Here is a 26,626-nt window from a genome sequence, read left to right as displayed (position 1 = left end):
CCCTGTTGGGCTCCTTGTCGCCCTGTTGGGCTCCTTGTCGCCCTGTTGGGCTCCTTGTCGCCCTGTTGGGCTCCTTGTCGCCCTGTTGGGCTCCTTGTCGCCCTGTTGGGCTCCTTGTCGCCCTGTTGGGCTCCTTGTCGCCCTGTTGGGCTCCTTGTCGCCCTGTTGGGCTCCTTGTCGCCCTGTTGGGCTCCTTGTCGCCCGGTTGGGCTCCTTGTCGCCCGGTTGGGCTACTTGTCGCCCGGTTGGGCTACTTGTCGCCCGGTTGGGCTACTTGTCGCCCGGTTGGGCTACTTGTCGCCCGGTTGGGCTACTTGTCGCCCGGTTGGGCTACTTGTCGCCCGGTTGGGCTACTTGTCGCCCGGTTGGGCTACTTGTCGCCCGGTTGGGCTCCTTTTTGGGCTCTTTGCTTCTTTGGCCGGTTTTATTGTTCCTGCTTCCTCTTTTGGCTACTTTTCTCGTTCAGTAGTCCTGGCTGGCGCCTTCCCGCAGGGAGGGTGTGCGGTTCGGCCAGCGTGTTATGCGCATGCGCCGTGGAGTTTGTTTTGGTCTGGGCGGTATTTCAGTGCTGGTGTTTTGCGCCCTTTTCTGTGGGGAGCCCCTACGGCTCCCTGGAGCTTATCGGGCTAATGTGTGTTATGTTAGACCGGGACATTAGCTAAGGAGTTCAGACCTACCAGGGACCAGCGCCAGAACCTGGCCCCTTCAGAGAGGTTTCAGGGAGCAATGGCCCTGGAAAACCCCATATGGTTGGGGGTTTTCCTTATCTGCCATCGACCGGGGTTAGGCACCCAGAAAGGTAGGCGTAACAAAACAAACCCCACATGGTAAGAAACTACAACAAAAACCGAACAGAGGTAGAAAACTCCCTACAATCCCAAGGAAACAAGCAAACAAGCAAACATCACACTTTACTGCCGCGCCGATCGTCCGCGCAGCCCTCCCCACCCCGGGAGGGGGAGGGGGGAGCCCCGGACCTACCGCGCCGGCTGCCAAGCTTCAGTTCGTTCGCTAATGTCAACCGGGATTGACGCTTCTCTGACCTCAGTTTCCTAGGCGGTGTTTGCCTTGTGTGGCGTTCACTGCCGTGTGTTGTGGTGTGCGGTGGCCAGGAGTACTTCATCAGTGCCGGGGCTGCATGTGCTTAGTGGCTGACTCCCCTACGCGCCCTGTGAGTACTGCCCTTGCGTTACAGGGTTATCTTCCCTGGGGCGTTCGGGAACCATTCCCGTAGAGGTTCTTGCTGCTCGGCATTTGCCTCGCCCTTGGGGCCAGCTGGGGCTTGGGGCCCTTGTTTGGCCCTGGGTAGGGATTGGTATTGTGCTGGTTAGGGCGTCAAGGTGTTGCGCAGCCTGCCACCTAAGCGGCGGCCGGTTTCTGTTGCCTCTGGAGACGGTGTACTTTTGCGGGGTTTTTCTTTTGTTTTTCATTTTCTTGCCTGGTGGGGGTCTGCCTAAGGTGGTTATAGTTCCACTGGTAGTGTTTGGCGGCCCTCTGCTAGGCCCCCGTGCTTGTACACGTCTCAGGGGTTTTCAGTGCTATAATCTACCCTCTTGTTATGTTTGGGTTTCTTAACCGGTTAGCAACACCTTGCCCGGGCTTCCCGTAGTTGTTACCCTACGGGCCCTGGAAACCCCTGTCTGGGCTCGGGGGACCATTGAATGTGTCTTCCGGGTTCCAACCCGTCTTGAACGGGATCGTTGGTTGCTGTTCCCTTGTCTCCGGGTGACAGTCGCCATTTTTACCTCCGTCATGCTGCCTGTTGGGTCACTGACACCTTGACCCGGAGTCTTGCGAGTGATTCTCTGCTTGTTCTCCAGTACTCTCCTGATGTTATTACTGTTCAGAGTACAGGCGGCATCCGTGTTGCAAGCTAGGTTAGGTTGCTGCATCATGCTAGGTTGGTTTCCCACTCATATGCCCCGTGGCCGCCCCGTTTGGTTAGGTGCTGCTCGCCCCTTTCTCTCCATGTTCCCGGCTCCGGACCGTCTGCGGGTTTCGGGGTCGGGGCGGGGTTCAGTTGCGGCAGAGACTCGGGCGGTTTTCGGGGGCTGCCCCGTTCGGGTTGGGGACGGAGGTTTGAGCCTGTGCCTCCTGCCAAGGCTTCTGGGTCTTACCAGCGGCCCTTTCTTGTTGCCTTTCCCATGGGCTCTTGCTTTTCTTTAAGGGCGGAGGGCTTGGAGGACGGCTCTGCCCCGGGGCCTCTGTTGTTGGTTCCCGGGGCTGTGGGGGTTGCCTGCTAGCAGTTCTGGGGCAGTTTTGCCCCTTCAGGGGTTTTTCTGCTGTTGGGCGTCGTTTTTCGCCCTTCCAGTCTGCTAGCTTCCCACATTTGCTGGCGTGTTTTTGTGTATTAAGCGTCAGTCACAGCCCCTGCTGGCGGCCATTTTCGTCTGCCGGTTTCCCGGCGTGGCCACCAGGGCGGCGTTGCGGTTTGTTTACATGCGTCTGGGTGTGCGAGCGAGCGTCTCTGGTGAGTTTTCAAAAAATTTGCAGGGTTTTTGTTCTCCTGTTGTCGTTTCTTTGTTTTTCTGTTGTTTTCTTGCCGTTGCCTGTTCCTCTGGGAACGTTTGGGTGTTGATTTTGGGTCTGAGCCTCTGGGTTTAGGCTCAGTGCCCCTGGCTGGTATGCTTGCTCCCACACCTTGCCCCTCGGTTTTCGGTCTGTTGGGACCGTTTCCCCAGGGCGTTCTGCTGGGGTCTGTGCTTTGCCTTTTAGTGGTGTTCTCCGCCGGCAAATGTGGTGGTTTGGGCTCCCCCTGGTTCGATTCTGGGTTCCTTTGGGTTCCTTGGTTTCGTTCTGGAGGTTTCTTCCTCTTGGGCCCCCTTTTGTGGGTTCAGGGGACTTTGTTTCCTCGTGTGACCCGGTTCTGCCTTTTGGGGTTCCGGGGTCTTCCTGGCTTGCAGACTGAGCTTTTTGGGTCTTGGCACATGTTGTGGTTGTGCTGGGACTTTGTGGTTTTGCTGTCGAGGTGGGCCTTTTGATGCAGTTTTGTGCCTTCTTTGCCTGGCCGGCGTAGTGCTCTTTGCCACTAGTCGGCGGCTTGTGCTTTTACAATATATGTCCTCACCTAGTTGTGCTTGTGGGGGTTGAGCTCTGGCTCCTTGGTCCTGCCTCTCAACCGTCCGTCAACAGGTGTATCGGTTCCTGTGCCTCTTGGGCTCTGTCATGTCTACATGTGACATTGTATGGGGGTCAGCCTCGTTACTTGTGTGAGGAGTCGCCACATTACTTCTTAGTGCTTTCCCGTTCCCATTCTGACACTCCCAAAAAAAAAAAAAAAAAAAAAAAAAAAAAAACTAATTCTATCTGTGGCTCTTTTGGGTACTCAGTTTCCACCTGTGTCCCCTAGTGCGTGTGCCCCTTGTGTTACATAGCCTGTCCTTCTCAACCCTGTCGATTCCCTTGGGTATCTTGTATGTGGTGATCAGGTCTCCCCTCACTTCCTCTTCCAGCGAAGTGTGGTTTCATTCCCGTAGTCTCTCCTCATGACTTCGGTAGTGTACTTTTTCTTTCTGAAGGGGTTCTGTTCCCTTCTCTGTTGACTGGGCGCTGGGGGAGCAGCTTGCTCTGTTGCCTCTCGCTTGGTCCCGCTGTTGGTGGGCGCTTTGGGTTGTCTTCCGGCCTCTGCTGGCGTCGGAGGACGGCTTCTCCCCCTTGGGGGGGGTTCAGAGCTGGCGGGGTGGGCTTCTTCCCTGCGCTTCGTCATTTCCTCTTCGTGGGTGCGTGGGGCGTGGTCGATCCGCCCCATCCTTCTGGGCTTCCCGTCTGCTCTTTGCAGTCATGAGCTTTTCCCGTCTGCTCTTTGCAGTCATGAGCTTTTCCAGTCTGCAGTTCTTCTGGACTACTTCCGTCTGCGCCCTGGATCCTCTGCCCTGCTCGGAGGACTGTTGTCTCCTGTTCGGATTCTGTTAGGGCCGGGTGCATGGATGGTGGACCTGGACCTCCAGGTCACTTCTTGGCACGTTCCTCTCCAGTTTTTCTGGGGCTAGCACGGTTGGTAATTACCTATGTGTACTTACCTACGTGTCATTACAGGATGAGCTACTCTCGTGGTGTCCCGTCTTCCCAGCACTCTTTGTCATATAATGCTTTGATTATAATTGTCATATTGTCATATAATGATTGTCATATGTCATAATATGTCTTCATATGATTGTCATACAATGCTTTGGTGGTGGGGCTTCAGGTTTGCTGTTTTTATTGCATTCCCTATTTTGTGAAGGGCACTTTGTATACTCTTTGCATCTTTACCGGATCTTAGTGCCCTGTCTGCGTCTGAGATTCGGTGTCTGGCCTACCTCGACGACTGGCTGGAGTGGGCTCCCAGTCAGTCCGCTTGTCTGCTCGCCAGGGGATGGTTCTTTCCAGATCGCTGGGTTTGGTTTCCTGGTGATCTGGAGGTTTTACCTTCTGTTTCCGTCCCGGGTTCGGACCTGGGCCTTGTTTCAGGCTCTTGGGCCCCTCATTGTCTTCCCTCCAGAAGTGTTACTGTGGCTGTGGTCCCGCCTTTGGCTGTTCAGGAGGGGGTCCCGGGTTGCTCAGCGGTTGCTTGGGCGGTTGTGCGGGAGTTTGCACTTCGGCGTGCTTGTCTGCCCGCGGAGTCGGGTTTGGCTCCGGCGTCGGTTGGTTCCTACGGAGACTCCACTTCCGCCTCTTGCATTCCTTGGGTTCCTCTGGGGATCTGGTGTTGGTGCTGCGTCACCAGCTTCCTCTTTGGGGTTTTCGGGGTTCCGTGCCTTGACGGCTCCCCGAGCCTTCGCTCGATGTGTTCACGGACGGGTCGTCTCTCGGCTGGGGCTTTGTGACCAGTGCTCACCAGGTCGGCCGAGGTTGATGGAGTCTGTCTGTCCGTCGGGCTCACAGCCCGGTTCAGGTGTTCATGGCTGTCTGGTTTGCGCTTCGGAGGGTTTGGGTCACTAGGTACTCTACCATTCAGCTCTGTTTGGACTGTTCTCTGGTGGTTCTTGCCGGAACCACGGGGTTTGGTTAACCGTGTGGTTCGTGTCCGGGGTGTGTCCTGCGTCCTGGTGGACAGCTGTCTCGGTTCATTCCTCTTCGTGGGTTGGCCAGTCGTCGCCGATTCGTTTTGTTGGCTCTGTTGGGCTTATGGACTCCAGGCCATGGACGTCTTCGGGTCGGCGTGGTCTAGGCGTCGCCCGTTTTGTGGCGCCCTTCCCACCTGCGAGGACTTCACGGTGGAGGCTTTCGGCAGGCCTGGTCGAGGTGGGGGGTACCTGTCCCTCTTCTCCCGGTCCAGCTGTTGCTTCGGGTTCTGGCTCAGTTGCAGCCCATTCCCACGAGAACAGTCCTTATGGTTCCACTGTGGCCGGCCCGGCCTTCTTTTCAGACGCTGCTTGATAGGTGTCCGTACCCGGGGCGTTTTTCCTGAGGCTTCGCCTCTTTCAGCAGGCCGAATCGGTCCTGTCCGTGACTGGTTCGGCCTTCTCTTTGGCTCTTCGCGTCTGGTATTTTGACGCAGGTATCGCCATCTCTATGGTGTTCAGGTGGCTTTGTTGACGGTGTCCCACCTGCGAGCTTCGTCTTGGAGACTGTATGACGTTTATTACGTCTTCTCGCGTTTTGTTTCCCCTCCGGCCTGCTCATGAGTCGCCTGAGCCATCCTGGTCCTTGTTCAGGGTGCCTTCTTCTCTTCCCCTCAGTTTGTGGTAGCCCCTTCGGTTTCAGTTTCCTCCTCTTTGGTACTGGTGGTAGCTTTATTGGTGTGCAGCCTTTCTCTGTCCTGGCGACGGTCGAGACGGCTGCTTTCCGGAGGGGTTCTTGGGGTATTGGTACTTGTTTGGTTTGGCCGGGGGGTGCGTCCTGTGTTGTCCAGTTGTGCTTTTTGCTGTTGCCGGCGTACCGTGCCTGGGGATGCGCTGTGGTTGATCCGGTTCCTTCGTTCCCTGTTTTCAGGGCTTGGGTCTCCCGGGTCGTCCGCAGTGTTTTCCTTCTTACTGCGGTCTGTCTTTGCGCCCGTGCTGTTCAGACGTTTGCAGCAATTGCTGCTGTGTTGGTGACGTCTCGGGCTCATTTCGGGCGCAGGGAATTGTGGGTCGCACAGGTTTTTGGCCGCCCATCCATATGTGCGTCTGTTCTTGGGCGTTCTTGTTGCCTTGGGTCGCAGGTTTGCGACCGGTTGTCTTGGCTTTGCGTTGCAGAGTTTGTGGCGGCCGCCTCCCGGGTTAGCCCTTTCTTTTCCTTCTCTTTGGGTATGAAGCTCCAGGGAGCCGTAGGGGCTCCCCACAGAAAACCAGCGTTGAATGTAATGAAACGCCATTTTCTGGGTGAGCCCCGGAGGCTCCCTGGAAACCCTCCCTCCCACCGGTCGGCGGTTTTTTCGCGTTGGTTGAAGCTTAGCTTCCGAACTGGAGCTTGGCAGCCGGTGCGGTAGGTCCGGGGCTCCCCCCTCCCCCTCCCGGGGTGGGGAGGGCTGCGCGGACGATCGGCGCGGCAGTAAAGTGTGATGTTTGCTTGTTTGCTTGTTTCCTTGGGATTGTAGGGAGTTTTCTACCTCTGTTCGGTTTTTGTTGTAGTTTCTTACCATGTGGGGTTTGTTTTGTTACGCCTACCTTTCTGGGTGCCTAACCCCGGTCGATGGCAGATAAGGAAAACCCCCAACCATATGGGTTTTTCCAGGGCCATTGCTCCCTGAAACCTCTCTGAAGGGGCCAGGTTCTGGCGCTGGTCCCTGGTAGGTCTGAACTCCTTAGCTAATGTCCCGGTCTAACATAACACACATTAGCCCGATAAGCTCCAGGGAGCCTCCGGGGCTCACCCAGAAAATGGCGTTTCATTACATTCAACGCTGGTTTTTTGCTACAGTGCTTCACCTCTCGTTCTTCTCCCTGGCTGCGGTATGTGCCCCTTCGCGCCGGGGGTGTCCTGGTTCCCAGTTGTGGGGAGGACACCGCGGTTTTCCCTGTGTCATGGGTGTGGACCGCCTCCTTCGCCTCTCCCTGCTCTCCTGTCGGTCCGGCAGGGTCCAGCTCTGGCGTCTTCACCTGGCGGTGCTCCCAAGTTCTTCTGGGCACGGTTGAGTCGTGTCAAGTTCGTGCCACCATTCGCCAGGTGAGTTTCTGCGGTCTGGCGTCTTTTGGCCGGGCGCTGGATGCGGTGTTGTTTATATACCTGTCTTTATTTAGGTATATTTTTGTACGACTGAGACCGTTCGCACACCAGTGACTGTCCCTTTATCACCCCTTCCTGTCCCCCTCATGTGCATGTCCAACCCATGCTGGAGTCATTCAGGGGACCCTCCTTTTTTAATGTTGTGAGGTGTGGGGGTTGTAGGGTTGGTTCTGTACTCACCTGGTAAGGCTCCTGGCTGTGCTTGCAGGATTTGAGCTCTGTCTCTTGGGTCCCGCCTATCTGGTAGAACTTGCGGGATAGTACCAGTGGAGTGCAGTGGTGCTATTGGCACCTTTGGGGAACACTGTATTACCATCAGAGGTCTGTGCTTGTTACACGACCTACTTGCGAGCATAAGCCTTCTTGCTGGTTCGTTCGTGGACTTCCAGGGCGCACTGGCCTGTTTTCGTATGGCAGTTCCGGCCCATCCTGTTTGTGGGGGTATGTGGGCCGGTGGACTGCTCCTAGCAGCTGCCTGGTGGGCCATCCTCTGGCCGGTCTAGCCTGGCCTTGGGCCGGGCTTCAGGTGTAAAAGAGCTCCCAGTACCTCATCCAGCAGGTATCGAGCGGGGTTTCTCCGCCGTCGGTCGCCTGGTGCAGGTTTCTGGGCCTGCAGGGTTTTGTCGTGTCTCCGTTGGCCCTGTCTGGGGTCTGCCTGCTCCGTTCTCTGCCTTTGCAGAAGGGAGTTGCTATTTTTTGAGATATATACAAGAGTTGTTACATTCTTGTATAGCCACTAGTACGCGTAGCGTTTCGGGCAAGTCCTTAATCCTATGGTCCCTGGAATACGATCCCCTGCCGCGAAGAATCGTTTTTTCATCCAAGTACACATTTTACTGTTGCGTTAAACAGAGGCTACAGCTAAGGAATTGCGCCCAGTAAATCCTCCCCGGCCAGGATACGAACCCATGACATAGCGCTCGCGGAACGCCAGGTGAGTGTCTTACCACTACACCACGGAGACTGCAAGTCTCATGTTGCGTGTTGCAGTGGTGCCTGTTGCTGCTGCTGCACGTGTGCATTGGTACCGTGTTTCACGGTGGCGTGTCCTTGTTCCTGTGTCCGGTTGTGGAGTGGCACTTTGCTGCCGTTTTGTGCCTGGGGATTGCGTGGGGTTTTTGTCCCTGCCTGATTGTCCACCCCTGGTTGTTCTCCTGGGGTTTTTGTGCTTCTGCTCTTTCTTCCTGCCTCCTCTGCAGCAGGGATGTTCTGCGTGTGTTCTTAGGCGTTGGTCAGCCTGTGTCCTGTGATGTGCTTCTTTGTCTCGGTCTATTGCAGTTGTTCGTGCCCCTTGGTTCGGGTCCTGTTCTGGTGGCGACCCTTCCGCCGCCTTTGGTTTCCTAGCTTGCCCTGCCGGTTGTTTTTTTTTTTGGCTCGGAGGGGCCTTGTCGGGGCTGCTTATGTTCTGCCTCGCGGTCTCGCCTCCGGTTGGTGGTCGGGTGGCTTCGTGGTAGGTGTCCCATCTGCATGCTTCTCTTGGCGGCAGTATGGGGTATTTTGGCGGTCCTTCCTTTTCCTGTCCCTTCTTAGGTGGTTACTCTTGTTAGCTTGGTTTACTCTCGGCTTGGTTTTCTGGTGGGGGTTGGGGGCCGTCGTCTTGCCACATACTGTCGCCTCTTTTCGTGCGGCGCGGGCGGAGCCGCTTCAGCTTGCTTTCGGTCTTGGTGTTGCTTCTGCACCGTTAGTCAGCTGTCTTGTGCGTCGTTTCACCTCCGGCCTGTTCGTGCGCCGCTTGCACCATCCTGGTCTCTGGTCAGCGTGCTCTGTCTTCTCCTCGGTTGGTAGTGCCCCTTCGGTTCCGATGTGTTTTTTCGTCGGCTCTTTCCTTTGGGCCTTTGCCTCTGGGGGTCGAGTCGCTGAGTTTTCTTGCTCCTTCGGTTTTAGCGTTTTGGTTGTTTGGTGGCAGCAGTCTCCATTTTTTCTGGTGCGGGGTGGGGCTGCTGCATTCTGGAGGGGTCCAGGGTTTGTTGGTGCTTCGTTGGTCGGGCCGGGGGTGTGTCGTTTTTGTGTTCAGTGGCGGCCCTCCGCTGTTTGCGTGCCACGGCGTTTGGGTCCGGACCGCGTTTTGCGTTGATCCGGTTCTGTTCTTCCCGGTTCGCGGGTGATAGTGTCCCGGGTGGTCAGCCGTGTTCTTGCGGCTAAGCTGCCTGTGTTCTTCCCTCATGCCTGTGGTGTTCGTGGCTTCGCTGCTCTCGCTGCCGTCTGGGCGACGTGGCCTTGCGGTCTTTCGGGCATGGATTTTTGGTGTTCGTGCAGGGGCCTTGCTGCTCGTGGTTCTCGTGTTGTTCCCGGGATTTTCGGGGCTGTGGCGCCTTGGGTTGGTGTTTGCTGCCGGTTGTCTCGCCTCCTTGGGGGGTGCGTGGTGTCCGCCTCCCGGTTCTGTCCCTTTGACCTTCCTCTGTGGGTAGTTAGCTCCGGGGAGCCGATGGGGCTCCCCCCAGAAAACCAGCGTTGAATGTAATGAAACGCCATTTTCTGGGTGAGACCCGGAGGCTCCCCGGCAACCCTCCCTCCCTTCGGTCGGCGTTTTTCGCGTGTTTTGACATCCAGCCTCAGAACTGATGGGTGGATAGCCGGCGTGGGAGGTCTGGGGCTCCCCCTTCCCCCTCCCGTGGAGGGGGGAGCTGCGCAGACAGCGGTGCGGTGACGTATGACGTCATACTAGTTTCCTTGTTTTCTGTTGAAGAGTTCTATCCACTAGTTCGGCTTTAGGTAGCAATTTTCACCAGAATAGGGGTTTGTTTTGGAATGCTTACCTTTCTGGATGCTTGACCTGGTCGATGGCAGACATAGAATGCTTCCAACCACACGGGGGTTTCTATAGGCCATTGCTCCCCTTGCCTCTCTGAGGGGGCCAGGTTCTGGCTCATGGTCCCCGGTAGGCCCTAGAACTCCATACACATGACTGATGCCAAAGTCTGACATTAGCATATCAGCCGGTAAAGCTCCGGGGAGCTTCCGGGTCTCACCCAGAAAATGGCGTTTCATTACATTCAACGCTGGTTTTTTGTGGTGTAGCCTCCTCCTCCCTAGTGTGTATGCCCTTTCTTCTTTATCCATGGGTAGATAGCTTCAGTGAGACACTAGGGTCTCCCTCCCAAAAAACAGCGTTGAATGTAATGAAACACCAATTTCTGGGTGAGCCCCGGTGGCTCCCTGACACCCTCCCTTCCCTTGGGCATCTTCCATCATCATAAGAACTGGTGATATGGGAGCTGGATGACCCGGTCTGCCACCTTTTTTTTCCCCCAAAACAAGGGGGAAAGTGGAACAAACTAGCTTGCATTAGTTTCTACAAAATGTTGGTACAGTAGTTTGTTTTAATAGTGGGCGAGTTCTTTTGGTGGTTTTGAGGCTGCGGTATTGTTTTTAACAATGCAGTGGTTTGTTTTGGTTTGCTGACTTTTTGGGTGCTTTCCTGGTGGTGGCAGACATGAATTGCTGTAAATGTAAGGTGTTCATATTGCCACCAATTCCTGTGCCTCTGAGAGGGCCAGGTTCTGGGTCGTGGTCCCCAGTAGGCCAATATGAACTCAGCAACTGATAGAACCGAGTAGCTTGGCACTGAATCAGTGTAATAGCTTCCAGGAGCCTCTTGGGCTCACCCAGAAATTGGTATTTCATTACATTCAACACTGGTTTTTTACTTGCAGTTCCTACTTGTCTAATTAAGAGCTTGTTATGTGTCTTTTTTTTTTTTCTGGGGGGAGCCCTTGCGGCTCCCCGGAGCTATCCATGGCTGATATGGATATCCTAACTATTTTGCATCAGTCGATGTGGGTGGAGTTCTAGGCCTACCGGGGACCACAAGCCAGAACCTGGCCCCCTCAGAGAGGCACGGGGAGCAATGGCCCATAGAATGCACATGTGATTTGGAGCATTCCATATCTGCCATCGACCGGGACAGGCACCCAGAAAGGTAAGCGCCCCAAAACAAACCCCTATTCTGGTTAACAACAAAATTGACAAACGAGTGGACAGAACTCCCCCAAAAGAAAAACAATCAAACTAGCATGACGTCACACGAGCCGCGCCGCATGTCTGCGCAGTTCCCCCCTCCCCGGGAGGGGGAAGGGGAAGCCCCAGACCCCCGAGCCGGCGATCCACACCTCAGTTCCTCGGCTGATGGGATCGTGCATGGTCGTGTGGCTCCAGCTCCAATCTTGTTTTCAGTGCTGTGACTTGTTTTCAGTGTTGTTCTTACGGTGGTCGTGTGAGCTGGGAGTAGTATTCTTAGGTACTTGGGCTGCATGTGCTTAGGGCCTCCTTCCCTGAGTGCCCTGTAAGTACCGCCCTTGGGGCTTGTGGTTGCCTTCCACAAGTCACCTTGGGTCTACCTCTGTTGGCTTTTCGCTGCTTGGCGTTTGGCCACCCTGAGTGTTGGGGGTTTTCCTCCCTTGTTTACCTTGGGGTAAGTGGTAGTCATTGCCCTGGTGGGGCGCAGGGTACTGCGTAGCTAGTTTTCACCTCTAACAGCGGCCGGCTCTGTTCCCTCTGGGTACGTTGTTCACTTGGGTGTTTTTTTCTTTTTCTTTTTGTGTTTGCCTGGTGGGAGGGGTCTGCCTTGTTTTCCCTCCCTTTATATTAGGGTGTGGTGGCACCCCCTGCTTTGCCCTCGCAAGTGGACACGTCCCGTGGGTTCAGCTTTTAGCAGTTTGCTTGGTAGTTTGGGGCGCCGGTTAGCAGTGCCCTGCCTGGGATAACCCTTAGCAGACCCAGTCTAGGGGCCCTGGAAAACCCCGCGGGGGCTCTTGGGTCCGATGGAGGAGACCCTTGCGTCCCCTCTCGCTGTGTGCGAGTTTGAGGGTTGCTCTGTCCCCTTGTCTCAGGGTGACTCATTGTTTTTGCCTCCATCATGCTGCCTGTTGGGTCGGTGACACATTCGACCCCGAGTCCTGCGAGCTGTGCTGCTTGTTTGTGACTCAATTCACCCAGTCTGCTGATGAGTTACTTCGGGTGCAGGCAGCTCGTGCGTTGCATGGTAGGTTTAGGTTGTTGCAACGCGCGCGGGTTCTTGCTTCCCCGGACGCCCCGCTGCTGCCCCGCTTTGTGTATAGGGACCCGGACTTGGGGGTGTTGGTCGCTTCGGCCTTGGTTCTGTCCGCGCCCCCTTGTTCTTCCCCTTCCGTGGTTCATTCGGTCCCCCCCCCCCCTGCTTCCGGCCCCTAAGCGTCTGAGGGCTTCGGGGTCGGGGTGGGGTTTAGTGGTTTCTGAGACTCGGGCAGTTTCGGGGGTTGCCCCGTCCGGGGGGGCTACGGAGGCATTCGAGTCTGTTCCTCCGGGCGATGCTCCAGGGTCTGACCAGTGGGCCCCTTCTCTTTCGGAGCTTTCAGCTGCCCCGGCTTTTTCTTGAGGCCGGGGCTTTGGAGGACGGCTCGGCCCCGGAGCCTGGTGTGGAGGCTCCTGGGGTTGGGGAGGAGCTGACTTGGGGGCCTTGGGCTCCATTGGACCCTGCCTGGATTTTCCGTCTTCTGAGCGGGGCTTACTGTTGCAAGGAGTGGGGTTTTCTTTTCCCCCCTCTGCGTACGATTTGGACTTGGGTTCTGCTCCTCCCCGGGTTCGGTTCCGTGTTCCTGCAGGTCCTTCGGTTCCGTCTTTCTGGAGGTTTTCAGCTTCCCACATTTCTCCGTCTGAGGTGCGGTCGGCCTTGGCGGCTTCCCTCCTGCGTGACCCGGAGTACGCCTCCATAATGGATCCTTCTTCCTTCAGGTTTGGATCTTCATGTCCTTATTGGGTTCGTTATGAGGTTCCGGGGTCGTCCTAGCTTGCAGACTGCCCCTTGTTTTCACTGGATGCTTGGGACTCGTTCTGTCGAACCCGCACGTTTGAGTGGCGTGAGGCGTTGACGGTGGTCCAGGTTTACCTGGGGGCGATTTTGAGCACTTTAATGAGTGTCTTTTTGCTCCTGCCCTTCTGCGGGACGTTGGTGCGGTGCAGCTCCATGTGCAGGTTCTTTCCCTGTCGGCTGCTCTTGTGGCGGAGGATTTGCGCGCTCGTGGCTTTTTGGCTTCGGTCCTGCGTTTCTTTTCCCTCCTGGAGCTATCTTCTGATTGGCTTGCGGAGGATGTTGAGGCGCTTGGGGCCGTTCTGGGGTCTGACGCCTTGGTCTCCGATGCTCGGGCGTCGTCTGCCATGTTGAAGCTCTTTGCGCCTATCCTGCGGGAGGCATTGCTGCGGTTTTTCGCTGCGCGCTTCGCGTGTCATCAGGCGGTCCTGGCTTCCTCTTTAGAATCCGCTTGGGCCCTGGTTCTTAGGTTGTCTTCTCCCTTTTGTCCTCTGCTTTTTGCGGCTTCTGCAGTAAACCGTTATATTCAGGCGGCTTCTTCCTCTTGCCGCCCTATGTCTGAGTTGTTGGTTCTCCGGGGGAACCGGGGGTTCCTTCCCGGCGGGGTCGTACCAGGGCGCGCGGTTCCGTTCGTCGGGGTGGGCCACAGGTGTCAGGTTCGGTGCCGGTGCCGCCTGCGGTTCCTCCTGTGTTTGGTCGGCGCGGTGTTCGCTCTGCGCGCAGGTTGGGTTCTCGTAAGGGGCAGCGGCCCTTTCGCGGTTCGCCCCATTGACGGGGCGATGGGGGGGAGGCTGTCTCTGTTCGCTCACGCCTGGTCTCACGATTTGTGGGCTTTTCGGGTCGTTTCGCGCGGCCTCAGGTGGCGTTGGGTGGCTCCGCCTCCTTCTGGGGGTTCGGGGCTAACGGGGCAGGCTTCCTCTCCTTCGCTCCATCAGGCCATCTTGGAGTGGGTGCGCTTGGGCGTGGTCGAAACGACCCCGTCCCTCAGGTGGGTTTCCCGCCTGTTTCCAGTTCCGAAACGGGACTGTGCGGACCTGAGGTTCATTCTGGACTTGTCCCGTCTGAACCCTTGGGTTTCTTGCCCCTCGTTTCGGATGACCACTCTGTCCCAGGTCCGGCTTCTGTTGGAGCCAGGCGCTTGGATGGTGTCCCTGGACCTCAAGGACGCGTATTGGCACGTCCCTATTCATGTGGGGTTCCGGGACTGGCTCGGTTTTGTGGTGGGGCGTCAGTGCTACCGCTTTCGTTGTCTCCCATTCGGGTTGAACCTGGCACCTCGCGTGTTCACACGCCTTACCCAGGTGGTGGTGGCCCGGCTGCGTCTCTTAGGTGTTCGGGTGTTGGCTTACCTCGACGACTGGCTGGTTTGGGCTCCCTGTCAGTCCGCGTGTCTGCTTGCCAGGGATTTGGTGCTTTCCCAGCTCGCCGGGTTCGGGTTCCTAGTGAACTGGCGGAAGTCCCATCTGGTGCCCTCCCAGGTTCGGTCCTGGCTGGGTCTTGTGTGGGACTCTCGGACCGCTTCCTTGTCTCTTCCTCCGGAGTCTCTCCTTCGGCTGCAGTCTCGCCTGGGTCTGTTTTTGGGGGGCTCTCGGGTCACCCGGCGGTTGTTCGAGAGTTTGTGCGGCAGCCTGAACTTCGCGATGTTGGTCTACCCGCCAGGTCAGGTTTGGCTTCGTCGGCTGTTTTGGTTCCTTCGGGGACGTCCCTTCCGCCTCTCTCGCGATCGCTGGGTTTGACCCCCGGGGGCTTTGTGTCGGCTGCTGCGTCGCCGGCTTCCTCTTCGTGTTTTTCGGGGTTCAGTGCCTTGGCGCCTACCCGAGCCCTCGCTCGATGTGTACACGGACGCGTCGTCTCTGGGCTGGGGTTCTGTGACCAGTGCTCACCAGTCCGGCCAGGGACGGTGGGGTCCGTCCTTCCGTCGGGTCCACAGCACAGTGCGGGAGCTTGCGGCGGTGTGGTTTGCGCTTCGGATGATTCGGGTCGCCCGCGGATCGACGATCCAGCTCCATTCGGACTGCTCCCCAGTGGTTCATTGTCTGAACAGAGGGGGTTTGATGCGGTCCTTGGCTCTTTGGGGCTGGTCGCTTCGGGTGACTCGTCTGCTGAGTTCTCGGGGTTTGGCTCTCCTGGCTGTTCACGTCCAGGGAGTGTCCAGCGTCCTGGCGGACGGCCTGTCCAGATTCGTTCCCCTGTCCACGGAATGGACGGTCAATGCCGGCTCCTTCCGTTGGCTCTGCCGGACGTTCGGGCACCCGGAAGTGGATCTCTTCGCGTCGGCGTGGTCGAGGCGTCTTCCGGTTTACGTGGCGCCCTGCCGAAAGGCATCGATCCCGACGGCCTCGCAGATCCCGAGTGCGAGGCCGTTGGGATCGATGCCTTTCGGCAGGACTGGTCGAGGTGGAGGTTCCTGTACCTCTTTCCCCCGGTTCGGCTGCTGCTCCGGGTCTTGGCTCGCTTGGAGACTTACCAGGGTCGCGTGATCCTCTTGGCCCCTTGGTGGCCGGCCCAGCCATGGTTTCAGGCGCTACTTGCTCGGTGTCTGAACCCGGAGGTTTTTCCGCGGCTCCGCCTCTTTCAGGAGATCGGGCCAGTCCGGTACGAGACTGGTTCGCTCTTCTCCGCGAGTCTTCGCGTTTGGCGTTTTTTACTCGTGTTTAACACCATCTTTATGGTGAGCAGGTGGCTTCCTTGTTGGTTTCTCACCTGCGAGTTTCCTCTCGGCGGCAGTATGAAGTTTCCTGGCGGTCCTTCAGATTCTTTTTGACTCTTTGTCGTTGTTCCTCGCTTTCGGTTCAGGTGGTGTTGTCCTTTCTCTCTTGGTTGTTTCAGGACCGTCATCTTATGCCTAATACTGTCGCCTCGTATCGTGCGGCGCTGGCGGAGCTGCTGCAGCTTGCTTTCGGTATTGTTGTTACTTCTGCGCCGTTTCGCAAGCTGTCTCGGGCGTTGTTTCACCTCCGGCCTGTTCATGCGCCGCCTGAGCCGTCCTGGTCTTTGGACAGAGTGCTTTTCTATCTTTCCACTCCTCATTTTGTGGTGACCCCTTTGGTTCAAGATTGCTTTGCTAAGGCTCTTTTTCTGTTGGCATTAGCCTCTGGGGGTCATGTGGCGGAGCTTCATGCTCTTCTCCGGCGCAGGGGTTTTTGCTCTTTGGTCGTGGTCTTCGGTTTGTTCGTTTGCAGCCGTCTCCCTCTTTTCTGGCGAAGAATGAGACTGCTGCTTTCCGGAGGGGTCTTTGGGTTGTTGATGCGTGGTTTGTCAGGCCGGGGGTTCACCATGTATTGTGTCCGGTTGCAGCCCTCCGCCGTTATCTGCGCGCCACGGCTTCAGTGTTCGGGGACGCGCTGTGGGTTGATCCGGTTTCCCTTCTTCCCTGTTCGCGGGTTCGGGTCTCTCAGGTCGTCCACAGGGTCATTAAATCCAGCCAGCCTGCGGTCTATCCCCGTGCCCATGACGTTCGTAAGTTCGCTGCTCTTGCTGCCGTCTTCGGCAATATGTCTTGGACTGACATTCGGGCACGGGGATTTTGGCGGTCGAACAGGGTCCTGGCTGCACTCTACCTTGTTAACGTTCCTGGGCCCAGTCGGGCCTGTGTTGCCTTAGGTCGGCGGTTGCGGCCCGTGGTCTCGGCTTCGTCTTGAGAGGTGGAGCACCGACCGCCTCCCGGGTAAGTGCCCTTGGTTTTTCTTGGTGGTCTTTGGTGAGGTAGCTCCGGGGAGCCACAGGGGTTCCCCCAGAAAACTAGCGTTGAATGTAATGAAACGCCATTTTCTGGGTGAGTCCCGGAGGCTCCCCGGCATCCCTCCCACCCTCCGGTCGGCGGTTTTTCGCGGTTTTTGATGTCCAGCCTCAGAACTGGGGTGTGGATCGCCGGCTCGGGGGTCTGGAGCTTCCCCTTCCCCCTCCCGGGGAGGGGGGAACTGCGCAGACATGCGGCGCGGCTCGTGTGACGCCATGCTAGTTTGATTGTTTTTCTTTTGGGTTAGTTCTGTCCACTCGTTTTGTCAATTTTGTTGTTAACCAGAATAGGGGTTTGTTTTGGGGCGCTTACCTTTCTGGGTGCCTGTCCCGGTCGATGGCAGATATGGAATGCTCCAAATCACATGTGCATTCTATGGGCCATTGCTCCCCGTGCCTCTCTGAGGGGGCCAGGTTCTGGCTCGTGGTCCCCGGTAGGCCTAGAACTCCACCCACATCGACTGATGCAAAATAGTTAGGATATCCATATCAGCCATGGATAGCTCCGGGGAGCCTCCGGGACTCACCCAGAAAATGGCGTTTCATTACATTCAACGCTGGTTTTTTTTATTGGTTGTTACTATCTGCCCGATGTGCTTGTGTGCACTTACCTATTTTTGTTAGAATTGAACTTCAGCTCTTGGGCCCTGCATCTTAACAATAATTCACTTGTGATATCTACCAAACCTTGTTGGTTTTGTCATATATGCATTTTAATTGTTTATGTAGTTAACATGCACTTTTCTCTCCTAGGGTATGTAAATATGTGCACTGTCTTCACTTAGCTGTATTTATATTGAGTGTACTGTACTCGCCTTGCTCTGTTTACAGTATGTGTGCTGTACAGTATTTGTAATACTGGTACAGTATGTGTATAGTACTCACTTTACTGTACTTAGTGTGTAATGTACTTGCCTTACTGTATTTATATATGTGTTGGTTGCATTATTTACTGAGCCATCTTATTGTATTTGCAATTATTGAACTTACTGCTTGGGTCGATGTTCTGACCATTAATCATCCAGTGTAACAAATCTTCAGGACCTCACCTCGTGTTGATTCCTAGGTTCAATGTCTCCATGGGACATTAAATGTACTAACCTCTTGGTTGATGATCTAATATGGAGCTTACCTGCATTGCTCCCTATTCTAGTGTGTTAAACTTCCAGGGTTTGTGAAGGCCTTCCCTAGCCATCTCTCCATTCTTCTCTTAGGTTTTTCAGATGTAATTTGGAACCCAGCATTGTTGTAGGTTTGATTGATAATTTCTTCTGTAGCATATTGCTCCTTGTAAGAGAAATAATTGTGTTGAATATTTTGCATAGTAATTTGGCCATCTTAAAATTGTTAATTTAAAGGCAGCATATTTAGTAAATCCTGTTTATTGATAGTTTCTCTACATGAGTTTGTCAGGTTTTGTAGCTTGGTATTTTTGTCTGTACATTGTACTGTGATGCAAGCTGGGAATTTGTGCATCTTATGAAAGTTATGTTAGTCTTTCTTGAAAAAGAAGTTGGAAAGTGAGTTACTGTATCTATTTTGTTAATTATTTTTAATATTCTCAAAGTAACTTGAGATCAACCCTGTTGTGCCCTGTTTGATGAGTTGTCATTCTTATAGCAATCTGTCTTTCCTGGTAAGCAAGCTCAATAGTTTGGGGATGAATTTATCACCTTATTCAGAACATTTTCCAGTGAGATAATGTTTTTCTGTAGGTGAAATCTCAATACTTAAATACAGTAGTGTATGTGTACATATATGTGCTTACTTATGTATTCAGTTATACACGTGTAGTCAATAAACATTACAGTATATACATTTGTATCTATGTACAATATGTATGCAAGTGCACGTGTGAGTGTGTAGTCTTTACAGTTTAATATACAGTATACTATATATTAATTTTATGTTTGAATTATATTGTACAGTACTATCTGAAGTAAATCAGATAAATTAAGAATGTCTCCATTAGCTTTAAATGTGGTATTTAGTGACATTTTTATACTGAACAGTAATGCCTTCCATCTCTGGTTATTAGTCCTGTTCTGAATATTACTGAAGAAGTACCATAATACATTGTAGATTTTGTATAATCATCTTTGCAGTGTAATTGTTTGTTATTTTACTCTTTAAATATTGCTTATTTAGCATCACAAAGATAATAAAATAGATTAAATTTTGAGGGGGGTTATTTTCACATGAAAATTTTCATTTCACATTTGAAATGAGAAATGAGAATTACAATGCGAAATTCACATTTCTCTTGTAAATGTTGAACACTCATTTTAATATAGGGAATGACAGAAATATTTCCTGGTCCCAAAAACCAGTTATATCTGAAATAATCTTAATGGCTCATTAGATTAAAAACATAATTTCCAAAATTTTCCACTATAAAGAAACAAAGCTTTTCCTATCGTTCCTGAATTTACAACTGAGAAAATGGTTCCCAATTTTCTAACTAAATTTAGACATGATTACTAAAAGTTCTTCTATTATCTTTATTTGCTTTCTTCCTTATATGAAGCCTGCTGTATAAATCCACAGTTTATAATTCTACTTTTTACAACTCGGGTATACAGTACGTATTGCTAAAACATAAAAAAAAATTCTCTTTTGATATTAAAATTCAGAGTATAGGAATTGCACCAATCGTCTGAGTCACTTAACTTTACCGTTTAGATAAATTTAATTTATATTTCTAAAAAAATTGTATAAAATCAATGAAATTTCAGAGCTCAATTGTTTTAATTAGGACATAATTCTCTCTCTTTTTGTTGATGAGAAAGAACTCCAGAATATTTTTACCATAGGAGTAAAATATACTTTTTAACACTTGACCCATTTTAATTCCTTACAGACATCTCTTTCTGAGAACTCCAACCCATTTCTAGTCAACTGGGATGGAGGGGACAGTATTCAGGCGGTATTGGACCGCCTGCTGCTCTACCCTCATGATGAACGCTTGGTTACTTTAGCTAGAGATTCAGCCAAGGATCTTCATTCACTTTTACCAGGACCAGAACGTACAGCAAAAATCAATGCAACAGTGAGTAAGATTCTAAAGTACAAAAGCATTTTTAGCATAATTTAAATTTTCATGAGGGAAATAAATATTCCAATCTGTAAAAGTTAATCAATAAATGTAATGAAATGTCTCTTTCTAATGGGCTATTTAGTAGCTCCCCAATGCTGCTACAACCTGAAAGACCTAAGTCTCAGGGAAACACGTCAGGATGCTGCTACAACCTGAAAGACCTAAGTCTCGGGGAAACACGTCAGGATGCTGCTACAACCTGAAAGACCTAAGTCTTAGGGGAACATGTCAGGATGCTGCTACAACCTGAAAGACCTAAGTCTCAGGGGAACACGTCAGGATGCTGCTACAACCTGAAAGACCTAAGTCTCAGGGAAACATGTCAGGATGCTGCTACAACCTGAAAGACCTAAGTCTTAGGGGAACATGTCAGGATGCTGCTACAACCTGAAAGACCTAAGTCTCGGGGGAACACGTCAGGATGCTGCTACAACCTGAAAGACCTAAGTCTCAGGGGAACACGTCAGGATGCTGCTACAACCTGAAAGACCTAAGTCTCAGGGAAACATGTCAGGATGCTGCTACAACCTGAAAGACCTAAGTCTTAGGGGAACATGTCAGGATGCTGCTACAACCTGAAAGACCTAAGTCTCAGGGGAACACGTCAGGATGCTGCTACAACCTGAAAGACCTAATTCTCAGGGGAACATGTCAGGATGCTGCTACAACCTGAAAGACCTAAGTCTCGGGGGAACACGTCAGGACTCGTTGATCTATAAACACCTACTGGGAACCAGAACCAGACTCTGGTCTGCTCAAAGAGGTGAAGGGAAAACCGGGGATCAGAGATCACCACAGAACTCGGTGAAAGACCCACCAGAAAGCCAAAATCCTCCATAACAAGCAATGTCTTAGAAAATTTTGTACCCCTGACAAACACAATGCAAATAGTCAGCACTGTAGTGAAATCACATCTTAAATGCACTTGCCTGCCACCAGATGGCAGCCCAGAGTCTCAGCCAACCTTCCAAGCCTTTTGTGAGCCACTCTTGGTGACAACCTGACAACTTCCACAGGAAAGTAGGGAACAAAGCAGGGATGAGGAGCTACTGAGAGGCCCACCAGAAATATTAGTTTCATTACTTTCAAGTCACACAGCAGCCAGCAGACGACAGCATCACTCCCTCCTTCACCAACACCTGCCTCACCAAAATGGCTCCTCTCAACATACTCCTTTTGTTGTTATTACACTCAATATACACACACGTTATATAATTATCTACATTTGTGTTCATCGTAGCGAACCACCAAGCTGGTATGGTGAGTCCAGACAATAACAGGTTGCCACACAATAACAAGGGGGGCCTGTGGCTGAGTGGTCAGTGCATTGGATTCGTAGTCCTATGGCCTGGGGATCGATCCTGGTGACGGCGGAAACAAATGGGCAGAGTTTCTTTCACATTGATGTTCCTGTTACCTAGCAGTAAATAAGTACCTGGGACAGCTGTTATGGGTGGGTGTGTGAAACAAAAAAAAGTTGATTGAGTGACAGTTGAGAAGTGGGCCAAAAGAGCCAGAGCTCGACCCTCCTCAAGCACAACTAGGTGAATACATAGTCAGCAGATGATAACACCTCTCCCTACCTCCCACCATACTACTCACATCGCTAATTCTCACCACACTGCTGTGGTCACAAGCTGAACAGCAGTGCTGTTAGCTTATGCTGTATGTGCTGCTATTATTAGAATCCTGGTCATTAAATCCTGTAAATGAGTAATTTTTTCACAAGTTTATTTTGTAAAGGAATATGAGAAGTCGTTTAAGATTCTTAGATGAACAAAACAATAGCAATGTGCTGTGGCCAGTGCTGTGAACATCTTAAACAGCATTGTGTTCACTGATATCTGAACATTGTACACAGTCTTTATCAGTCAGGCTCTTCTGTAATACTATCATGGCTAAATAATACCAGTCTTATATTTTTATATTTTTAGGTGATGCTGTGGTCACAAGCTGAACAGCAGTGCTGTTAGATCATGCTGTATGTGCCCCATCTTGGTTACTCACTCAATACTGAGGCTCTCACACCCGGGAATGTTGCCCATGATTTTTTTTCTAGGGGGGACGGGGCTCCCTGGAGCTATCCAGGCTGAATGGATATGTATATCTTTCTGGCATCAGTCAATGCATAGAGTTCTTGCCTACCGGGGACCACGAGCCAGAACCTGGCCCCCTCTAGATAAGCACGAGGAGCAATGGCCTATAGAGACCTCCCTGTGGGTGGGAGCATTCTATGTCTGCCAATGACCGGGACAGGCACCCAGTAAGGTAGGCACCCCAAAACAAACCCCTATTCTGGTAAAACTATTGCGACTAAAGGCCAAACAAGTGGACAGAACTCCCCAAACGAAAATTAGCAAACTAGCATGATGTCATCAAGTCACCACGCCGCTGTCTGCACAACCCCCCTTCCCTGGGAGGGGGAAGGGGGAGCCCCAGACCCACCTGCCGGCGACCCAACCTTCAGTTCTTGGCTGATGGGAATCTGGTGCGGTTGTGCCTCTGGCTCCAGTTTTTGTTTGTCTTGTGCCTTGTGGTGTGAGCTGTCTCTTTCAGGTGGTGTGTGAGCCAGGAGTCCTATTCCATGGTACTCGGGCTACATGTGCCTAGGGTTCCCTTCCCTAGGTGCCCTGTAAGTACTGCCCTTGGGGCTTGGGGTCTCCTTCCACAAGTCACCTCGGGATCTACCTCCGCTGTGCCGTTTACTGCTCGGTATTTGGCTGCCCTTGGGATCACCTGGGGTTTTTCTTACCCTTGTTTGTCTCTGGGTAGCTTTCATCACTGGCAGGGGCGCAGGGTACTGCACAGCTAGTTTTCACCTATAACAGCGGCCGACTCTGTTCCACCTGGGTACGATGTCCTGTTGCGAGGTTTTTCTTCTATTTTTGTTTTCTGCCTGGTGGGGGGAGGGGTCTGCCTTTGTGGTTCCCCGTTGCTGTTCTGAGGGTATATATATCTATATTTGTGTTTGGTGGTCCTCCCCGCTTGGTCCCCGTGAGTACACACATCCCGGGGGTTAAGCTTTAGAAGTTTGTTTGGTAGACCTGGACACCAGTTCGCAGTACCCTGCCTAGGCTTCCCTTAGCATGTAACCGTGGCTAAGGGCCCTGGGAAACCCCACATGGGCTATGTGGTCTGAAGGATGTGACCCCTGAGTCCCTCCTCGCGTCCTGCGAGTTTGAAGGTTGCTCTGTCCCTGTGTCTGAGGGTGACACTCACCGGTTTTGCCTCCGACATGCTGCCTGTTGGGTCGATGATTGTTTTGACCCGGAGTCAAGCGACATGTATTGTCTGTACGTACTCCAGCTCACCCAAGCCACTGAGGGTTGCCAGGGAGCCTCCGGGTGAGCCCCGGAGACTCCCTGGCAACCCTCCTTCCCACCAGTCGGCGTTTTTTTCGAGTTGGTTGACACTTAGCTTCCGAACTGATGCTAGGCAGCAGGCGCGGTGAGGTCCGGGGCTCCCCCCTCCCCCTTTCGGGGCGGGGAGGGCTGCGCAGACGATCGGTGCGGCAGTAAAGTGTGATGTTTACTTGTTTGCTTGTTTCCTTGGGATTGTAGGGAGTTTCTACCTCTCTGTTTGGTTTTCTGTTTTAGTTTTTTACCATGTGGGGTTTGTTTTGTTATGCCTACCTTTCTGGATGCCTAACCCCGGTCGATGGTAGATAAGGAAACCCCCCAACCACAAGGATTTTTCAGGGCCATTGCTCCCTGAAACCTCTCTGAAGGGGCCAGGTTCTGGCACTGGCCCCTGGTAGGTCTGAACTCCTTAGCTAATGTCCCAGTCTAATATAACATACATTAGCCCAATAAGCTCCAGGGAGCCTCCGGGGCTCACCCAGAAAATGGCGTTTCATTACATTCAACGTTGTTTTTTTTTACAAATATTTTAATGGATGATGCAAGGATTGTCATCTATTCACAATAGGGAGAAAAATGGATGACGACGCTCGCGACATCGGTGTGGGAAAGTGTTAAAATATGTATACAGTAGAATGTTCATAGTGTTCCATAGAACTGTGGTACATGTGTCAGTAATGAGTCCAAAATAAATGTTTATTGTCACAATATTACTTGTTCAAAATTCACTAAAATTACAATATGTACAGTTTCACACACTATTTACACAGTAACACACTGTATTACACACCCAATACTTCAGAAGAGAGTAATAATCAATGAAGCAGTAATAATCACGGTACACAGCGCGACTTCGCTCTTGATGCACCAGGTACAAACCGAATTTTGCTTTTTGTTTTTTCGTTCTCTGTGCTTGCAAATAATGCACTCACGTCCAACATTGGCTTTAGTACCTGTAGGTGGTGTGTAGCCAAGCTTGTGAAGTGTAAGATAGTCTTAAAAAGATTATAGGAAAAGATCAAATTATAAGGTAGTCTTGAAAGATCACTTTGTAAGGTATTCTGGAAGAGATTCAGCCATTATGGAAGAGATTCAGCCATTCTGGAAGAGATTCAGCCATTCTGGAAGAGATTCAGCTATTCTTGAAGAGATCTTTGGAAAACACCACCATGGAAGCCACTAACACTACTCATCTATGCTACTTGTATCAGATGCATCATCACTGAACCCAGAAAATGATTCATCTATGTATTATCTATAAAAATTGGAGATAACATAGGTTAGTATGGGTGGCACTCAGCTACTACTGGATACGCTCGTTGTATCGTCCTCATCAGTGCTGTATTACTTGCATCTGACCCTTGTGCTAGGTCCTTATTGTGACTAGCTTCATCAATATCATGACCCTTATGTTCTTCAAACAATTAGGTCTGAAATTCACCGACAGAGAGCAATGTTTCAACACCAAGTTAGACAGGTGTTTGGTAGCCAGAGGTACGTGTGCCACCCATTGTTGCTCACTCGGTACTAAGCTAGCCAGCAGTCCTAGGACATTCTGGGATTTTTTCCAAGATGGCTGCCTCTCACTGGCGGTTCCTAGAGTCCATTTCATACTACAGCCGGGAGGGAGGGAGGTGAGGGAGCCGGTCGGCCGAGCGAACAGCACACTGGACTGGTGATCCTGTGGTCCCGGGTTCGATCCTGGGCGCCGGCGAGAAACAATGGGCAGAGTTTCTTTCACCTTATGCCCCTGTTACCTATCAGTAAAATAGGTACCTGGGTGTTAGTCAGCTGTCACTGGCTGCTTCCTGGGGGTGGAGCCGCGGGGACACTAAAGCCCCGAAATCATCTCAAGATAACCTCAAGATAGCCTACCGTGCGTTTGTTTTGAATGGGTACGAAATATTAAAAACGTGTTTTCTCAGCTCGCGCAGTTTCTCATCGACCGAGTTTTCTCGGCTGGCGCATCCAGTGGTTAAGGGTTAAGTCTGTGACTAAATAATGTTTGCAAAATTATAGGTTTAATACTTAGTTTTAAGAATTTTCTCGTGATTCATCTCGGTCAATTCTCAAGCTGAAGAGATTCTAATTAACGGTCAGATGCCCTGGTTAAACACCTGAATATTTATCTTGATATTTATGATGCTGAAGGCTTAATTAGGCTCAAATATAGTATATTTGTGAATTGGTAAGTGAACCTTTGGCCTAAACAGAGAATATTCTCAAATTATAACTGTATTGCATTATAAATCCAGGGTTTGAAATAGAAATAGGCTGTGGTATACTTGCTTCTTTGATAATCCCTAAGGCCATTTTCTCATGTCAAATTTGAGGGGTACTCAGTTTTTAAATCTCATATTTCATGTGTTTGAAAATAATACACTGTTTTAACCTAACCTTCACCTAACCATGGATAGGGAGTAGATGATAGTACTAATTGCATATATTTTTTATGTGATTACCATCAACAGGTACAGTATATACCTCTTGAGGACAGGTTGAGAAATCTTGTGTTATTTATTTACTTTTCTTTTCTGTGAAGTTGGCACACCTACAAACTACAATTGACAGTGAAGGAGAAGTTCGAGTGGATTTGGCACGACAAGAGAGAGATGCCAGTGAAGCAGGCGATGCTCTGACTAGAGCCAGTGTTGCACTTCAAATCTCTCAGTGTGATGCTCGAACTCAGGCTCTGGCCCTACTCACCTTGCATTACTGCACTGCCCTTCAGTACTGTACTGCAGATCCTCAGGTAATGAACTTATATTTTATGAAGGTAGTAATTAGTGTTCGCACATTATAATGGTAATGAGTTTAAATCTTGCAGTTCTTTTTGAATCGTAAAATCTCTCTCAAGATGATTATATTTTTATGTTCAAGCATATAGAGAGTTTTTATGGAATGGTGTAATGTCAAGATTGTATTGATTATACTTATCATGTAAGTTACTGTTTAAAAGATAAAAAAAAAATATTACTGTGCTTGTCCCTCAATTGTACCCCAGTGCATTAGGCTTACTGATTTGTGTGTACAGTTGGACGTGTGTATGAAAAAAATTGCACTGTAGTTTTGTCAGGGGCAGCTATGCTTCTCTGCTTTGGTGGCAAATTATTGTCCTGGGCTTCCTGCTGTGTGCCCAGTGACACCAACCACTGGACACACAGTGAGCTGTATGCCCAGTGGCTGATGGGTTTGACAGTTCCAGGGCTGAATGCCAAGTTCATCCCAGACCGAGTTCCCACCTCTGATTCCTGGGCTGAGCACCTGGAGGTATCTAGGCTACACTCCCAAGGAGTCTGAACTATGCACCAGAAAGCTCCTAGACACAATGGCCTAATGAGATACATACAGCCACATGCCTTCCAGACACCACTTATGTGTATTTAGATATGTCAGTTTCTAGTGTTGGGATTGTCTGAATAAAACTAATGGGTAAGTGGCAAGATTGAGAGGTGACGAGGCATCACAATATTTGTTTTTGTTAGTTGTTGTGATTCCTGTGATTTTCTAGGATATATC

At 51.6% G+C, this 26,626-nt stretch overlaps 1 protein-coding gene across 4 annotated transcripts in view; it reads left to right on the top strand.

The window, feature by feature from the left end:
* The window catches only part of LOC123765285 (PDZ domain containing 8), a 187,655-nt gene that overhangs the window by 145,469 nt on the left and 15,560 nt on the right, over window positions 1-26,626 (top strand). For all 4 annotated transcript variants that reach the window (XM_069335479.1, XM_045753829.2, XM_045753828.2 and 1 more), the window contains 2 exons: window positions 19,512-19,700; window positions 25,650-25,859. In XM_069335479.1, coding sequence (XP_069191580.1) covers window positions 19,512-19,700; window positions 25,650-25,859 — 399 coding nt within the window. The remainder of the gene's footprint in view (window positions 1-19,511; window positions 19,701-25,649; window positions 25,860-26,626) is intronic.

The sequence above is a fragment of the Procambarus clarkii genome, chromosome 33, assembly GCF_040958095.1.
Source record: "Procambarus clarkii isolate CNS0578487 chromosome 33, FALCON_Pclarkii_2.0, whole genome shotgun sequence".
NCBI classification, from domain to species: Eukaryota; Metazoa; Arthropoda; class Malacostraca; order Decapoda; family Cambaridae; genus Procambarus; species Procambarus clarkii.
The sequence above is the reverse complement of the archived record's forward strand: the minus strand, read 5'-3'. Positions and strand labels throughout refer to the sequence as shown.